Source organism: Theropithecus gelada, chromosome 19 (genome assembly GCF_003255815.1).
Source record: "Theropithecus gelada isolate Dixy chromosome 19, Tgel_1.0, whole genome shotgun sequence".
NCBI lineage: Eukaryota > Metazoa > Chordata > Mammalia > Primates > Cercopithecidae > Theropithecus > Theropithecus gelada.
The window spans coordinates 38,120,432-38,126,554 of record NC_037687.1 but is presented as its reverse complement, the minus strand read 5'-3'; the positions used below and the strand labels follow the sequence as shown (position 1 = coordinate 38,126,554).

At 51.4% G+C, this 6,123-nt stretch overlaps 1 protein-coding gene across 1 annotated transcript in view; it reads right to left on the bottom strand.

The window, feature by feature from the left end:
* The window catches only part of GRIK5 (glutamate ionotropic receptor kainate type subunit 5), a 77,407-nt gene that overhangs the window by 20,827 nt on the left and 50,457 nt on the right, over nucleotides 1-6,123 (bottom strand). The window contains exon 15 of the mRNA XM_025366192.1: nucleotides 5,880-6,053. Within this exon, the coding sequence (XP_025221977.1) occupies nucleotides 5,880-6,053 (174 nt within the window). The remainder of the gene's footprint in view (nucleotides 1-5,879; nucleotides 6,054-6,123) is intronic.

Genomic DNA, 6,123 nt, shown 5'->3' with positions numbered 1-6,123 from the left:
GAGTCTCGCTCTGTCGCCCAGGCTGGAGTGCAGTGGCCGGATCTCAGCTCACTGCAAGCTCCGCCTCCCGGGTTTACGCCATTCTCCTGCCTCAGCCTCCTGAGTAGCTGGGACTACAGGTGCCCGCCACTTCGCCCGGCTATTTTTTTGTATTTTTATTAGAGACGGGGTTTCACCATGTTAGCCAGGATGGTCTCGATCTCCTGACCTTGTGATCCGCCCGTCTCGGCCTCCCAAAGTGCTGGGATTACAGGCTTGAGCCACCGTGCCCGGCCGCCACTTACTCATTCTAAGCAGGCGCCGACTGTTGTATTCTGTCTTCTGGTGTAGCCACACCCAGGCATTTGTGTATTGCCATAATATTACTTTATTAGAAGTCACTTCCCTGCTTTTTCTCCTTCATATTGCAATTGGGGTGTTATATTGATTTTTTTACAAATTATGCGTGTAGGAAGATATATTACCCTTGAATTTCAGCTCGGGGTGGAAAAGGATGTATTAAAAAATATTTATTATAAAAAGAGGGTGTTGGGTCTGCAAGCACTGAAAACTCACTGGTGGGAGCAAGAAGCCCCATTTGAGGGATGGCAAGGGCAGAAGGAACCCACAGCAAATGAAACAGGACCAGAGAAGTTGGAGGAAACCAGGAGGACACAGAACCTAGAAGCAAGGAGAGAGTTTCTAGTAGGGTGGCTAACCTGGTGAATGCTGCCTGGAGGTAAGACAGAGACCGGAGGCATGGATAAGGGGTCATATGTGCCCCTGGTGCAGCTGGGGTTGGGGGAAGGTGGGCAAAGCCCAACTACTGGCTAGATCTGAGGTTTTGTGGTTTTCTGGCCAGGAGGGCGTGAGGAAAGGAGGACCTTGGGAAAAGTTGAGGACAATGGCTGCAGAGACAGCCTAGGAGCCACCTAGAGATGGATGAGTGAAAGCAGGAAGGGCTCAGAGAATGGGAAGAGGGAGGTCAGAGGACTCATCGCACCAAGTGACCAAGGGAGAGTCGGGAGGGATGGGGTCCACGGTCAGAGTGAAACCTTAGAAATGTTGACTCCCGGCCGGGCGCAGTGGCTCACGCCTGTAACATCCCTGCACTTTGGGAGGCCAAGGTAGGTGGATCACGAGGTCAGGAGATCAAGACCATCCTGGCTAACATGGTGAAACCCCATCTCTACTAAAAATACAAAAAAAAAAAAAAAAAATTAGCCAGGTGTGGTGGCAGGTGCTTGTAGTCCCAGCTACTTGGGAGGCTGAGGCAGGAGAATGGCGTGGACCTGGGAGGTGGAGCTTGCAGTGAGCCGAGATCACGCCACTGTACTCCACGCTGGGTGACAGAGCAAGACAAGGAAAGGAAAGGAAGGGAAAGGGAAAGGGAAAGGGAAGGAGAGAAAAGAAGACTTCCAGCCAGGTGCCATGGCTTACACCTGTAATTCCAGCACTTTGGGAGGCTGACCCAGGTGGGTGGATCACTTGAGGTCAGGAGTTAGAGATCATCCTGGCCAATATGGAAACACCCCATCTTTACTAAAACTACAAAAATTAGCCAAGTAAGGTGGCGCACACCTGTAATCCCAGCTACTTGGGAGGTTGTGGCAGGTGAATCACTTGAACCTGGGAGGCGGAGGTTGCAGTGAGCTGAGATCATGCCACAGCACTCCAGTCTGAGCGACAGAGCAAGACTCCATCTCAAAAAAAAAGGGGTAAAAAAAAAAAAAGAAACGTTAACTCCGGAGGCAGAGTCGTCCTGAATAGTGACAAGACCTCGGGTGTGGCTGCAGGAGGCTGTGGGCTGAGGGGGCCTTGGAGAGGAGGGGCCCAGTTGGTGGGTTCTGGCCAGGCTGCTGCAGGTCAGCTACCAGCCAAGTCCTCAAGGGTGATGGCACCAAATCCCACCCCCTACACTGGACCCTGAGTCCCACAAGGGCGGGGACTGGCCTGCTGAGTCATGGTGCTACGTCACATCTGAAGATTCTCAAACATCTGCTGAATGAGTGAATGTGTGGGAGGACTTTGGGTGCAGAAGAGAGTGGGCCCCAGGGCCAAAGGCTCCGATGAGGGAGGGAACATGAGTGGGAGCTGTCCAGGTGACAGCAATGGGAAGGGGCAGAAAACAGCTGGCTAGAGAGTGTGACCCTCAGGAAAAGGGCCCCTGGCTGGGCGGCAGAAGCAGTGACCAGCAGAGAGGAGGCCACTGGTCTCCCCCAACCCTCCTGTGAGGACGCCACCATATTTGTCACGGCAGGTCTCCTGGGCGCCCTCTCAGCACCTCACACACCTGGCCCTCTCCCTCTCTAAAATGCTCCTCCCTCTCCTTGGCATGGACGACTCTGTTTCTGCCTTTAGGACTCAGCCCACTTCACCTCCTCAGGGGACCCTCCTCTGACAGCCCCCATGCTCTACTGTTCTGTTACTGTATCCTGTTTGGTTCCTCAATAGCACATTTTATGTGCATCTGCAACATCATTATATAGAAAATAGTACATTTCACCTGGACTGTGTGGCTGGCAGAATAGGCCCCACCCACCAGCACCAAAGAAGTCTCTATTATAATCCCCAGAATACGTGAAGATGTGACCTTACTCGGCAAAAGGGACTTTGCAGCTGTGATTAAGTTAAGGATCTGGATATGGGGGGGATTACTCTGGATTATCCAGGAAGGCCCAAAGGAATCACAAGGGTCCTTATGAATGGAAGAAGGAAGTTAGAGAGAGAGATTTGTGGATCCTATGCTGCTGGTTCTGAAGATGGAGGAAGGGGCCATGAACCAAGGAATGCAAGTGGCTTCGAAACGTTAGAAAAGGTAAGGAAACAGGTTCTCACCATAGAGCCTCCACAAGGAACCAGCCCTGCCAAGAACTTGATTTTACCCCATTGAGATCTATTTCAGACTTCTGACCTCCAGAACTATAGGAGAATAAATGTGTATTGTTTTAAGCCACTAAATTTGTGGTAATTTTTTGCAGTAGCAATAGGAAACAAATACGGCTATAGGGCTTTCATTGGGTTTTTTTGGGTTTTGTGCTTTTTTTTTTTTTTTTTTGAGACGGTCTCGCTCTGTCATCCAGGCTGGAGTGCCATGGCGCGATCACAGCTCACTGTAGCCTCAACATCCTGGGCTCAAGCAATCCTCTACAGGGGTATCATCGGAAATGATGCCCATCCAAAACCGTTTTAAAAAACCATCAAGACTTGCAAGTGTCCAAGCCAAGTGAATTGCTAATGCCTGCCATACCGCAGTTAGTTCCACTTAGGAGAAGGGAAAAAACTGCCACCTATTAAGGTTAGTCTTGAATTGAAAAAGGCACAAATTAGATAATATCTTTGGGACCTATTCTTTGAATAAAATAGGATATCCAGTGTCGATTTATCTGTTTACTAGTTTATTGTCAGCTCCTCTGCCTCTCCAGGGCAGGGATGGGGCTGATTCCTCACCCGAGTGCGTGGCACATGGACAGGCTCAATAGGCATCTGTGAAATTGTTAGAGGCATGTGAACCAGAGCAACTCCATCTTGAATAGGAACTGAGTAAAATGAGGCTGAAACCTACTGGGCTACATTCCCAGACGGTTAAGGTATTCTAAGTCACAGGATGAGACAGGAGGTTGGCACAAGATACAGGTCATAAAGACCTTGCTGATAAAAGGGGTTGCAGTAAAGAAGCCAGCTAAAACCCACCAAAACTAAGATGGCCACGAGAGTGACCTCTGGTCGTCCTCACTGCTACACTCCCACTGGAGCCATGACAGTTTACAAATGCCATGGCAACGTCAGGAAGTTACGCTATATGGTCTAAAAGGGGGAGGCATGAATAATCCACCCCTTGTTTAGCACATCATCAAGAAATAACCATGAAAATGGGCAACCAGCAGCCCTCGGGGCTGCTCTGTCTATGGAGTAGTCATTCTTTTATTTATTTATTTATTTATTTATTTATTTATTTATTTATATATTTTTTGAGACAGAGTCTTGCTTGGTCACCCAGGCTGGAGTGCAGTGGCGAGATCTCAGCTCACTACAGCTTCCGCCTCCTGAGTTCAAGCAATTGGAGTAGCCATTCTTTTATTCCTTTACTTTCTTAATAAACATGCTTTCACTTTATGGACTCGCCCTGAATTTTTCCTTGTGAGAGATCCAAGACCCCTCTCTTGGGGTCTGGATCGAGACCCTTTTCCTGTAAAAGAATGACCATGGGTGAGTGAATTCTGTGGTGGGGAGGTGAGGAAGAAGTGTTCCTCAAGAAGGCCAGATACCTGGGGTTGCCCTGGAGAGGCTCCCAAGGGCCTTGAGGGCTAGGCTGAGCTTGGACAGTGCTGAGGGCCCACTGGCATGGGGGAAGGAGCCTGGTCCTGGCCCCAGCCTGGCCCTGCCTCTAGCTGACTACACAGTCTTTAGCAAGCTATTCCTTCTCTCTGGGTCTCAGTCTCCTAATCCATAAACAGGGAGCATATTCCCTGTTCCAAGCATTCTCCTCGGCTCTCCGTGGTTCTTGTGAGGAACAGGAGGTGAGAAGAATTGCAGGAACAGCAACCAAGTCCAGCTGCTATTTAAAGCCCAGGGTAGCAAACGTGGATGCTTACGGAGGCCAGGCCAGCAGGCGACTGCAGTGGGCAGTGGGAACGGGGGTGGATGGGAGCAGACGGTGACACCAGGCAGGAATGCCAGCCAAGCGCTGCCAGATCTCCCAGATTTTCAAGGAAAGCAAGAAATCTAAATTTGTGAGTGAATGTGCTCCAAGTGTTGGCATTCAATTCCCAGTTTCTTAAAACTGTGAGCCAAGGCTGGGCATGGTAGCTCACACCTGTGATCCCAGCACTTTGGGAGGCTGAGGCAGGCAGATCACTTGATGTCAGGAGTTCAAGACCAGCCTGGCCAACACGGTGAAACCCTGTCTCTACTAAAAATACAAAAATTAGCCAGGTGTGCCAGGCGCGGTGGCTCACGCCTGTAATTCCAACACTTTGGGAGGCCAAGGCAGGTGGATCATGAGGTCAGGAGTTCGAGACCATCCTGGCCAACATGGTGAAACCCGTCTCTACTAAAATACAAAAAGCTAGCCGAGTGTGGTAGTGCATGCCTATAGTCCCAGCTACTCAGGAGGCTGAGGCAGGGAAATCTCTTGAACCCGGGAGGTAGAGGTTGCAGTGAGCCAAGATCACGCCACTGCACTCCAGCCTGGCAACAAAGCGAGGCTCTGTCTCAAAAAAAAAAAAAGAATCGCTTGAACCTAGGAGGTGGAGGCTGCAGTGAGCTGAGATTGTGCCACCACACTCCAGCCTGGGTGACAGAGGGAGACTCTCTCAAAATAACAACAGCAACAACAACATCAAACCTGTGGGCCAGACACCACAAGCTGTGGGTGTTTGCCGTCTGACATGTAGTTTCTTGGGGGTTGGGACGGGGGCAAAGAAGTTCTGTCTGAGATACTGGGTCCCTGTGGGACTTTGAGAAAACATCTAGGCAGTGACGGCTGTCTTGGCTTGGAGATTCTATGTCCCTGTGATGACCAGGGCAACGTCCAAGACGGTGACACTGATCCTGTTACAATTGTACCCCTCCTGCCCACACAAGGCTGTAGGGCTCACAGAGCACTCTTCCATAGCAGCCTCACTGAATCCTCACAACCCTGAGACGTGGGCATTTTTCTCCCCATCTTTCAGGGAAGGCCACTGAGGCAAGGGGAGGGGTGCGACCTAGCCAAACTCACACAGCCAGTGAGCGGCAGAGCTGGAGCTCAGCTCTCCCCACCCCATTCCTCGTCTTTCAGCTCTGCAGGGGGAAACGGGGAATCAAATCTGCCAGGAGATGCCACAGCCCCAACCCCACCCAGGCCTCAGATGGGTCCCTCCCCTACCCCGGGCAGAGGCAGATAGAAAGCTTCTCACCAGACTCCGCTGACACAGCGCGTGGACAGCGCCCGGGGCATGATCTCCGAGCCCTGCTGCATGAAGCCCCCCACGGGAAACCACAGGCTGTTGCCCAGCGTGTACTGGTTCTCCAGGATGTGGGGGCGTGCGCGCAGGCATGGGTGCGGGTTATACCACTCGTAGGGGCTCAGCCTGTGGAGAGATGTGCAGCGGGTGGATGGAGCCCAGGGCCCAGGTGGGGAGGAAAAGGAGAGAAGCAAAG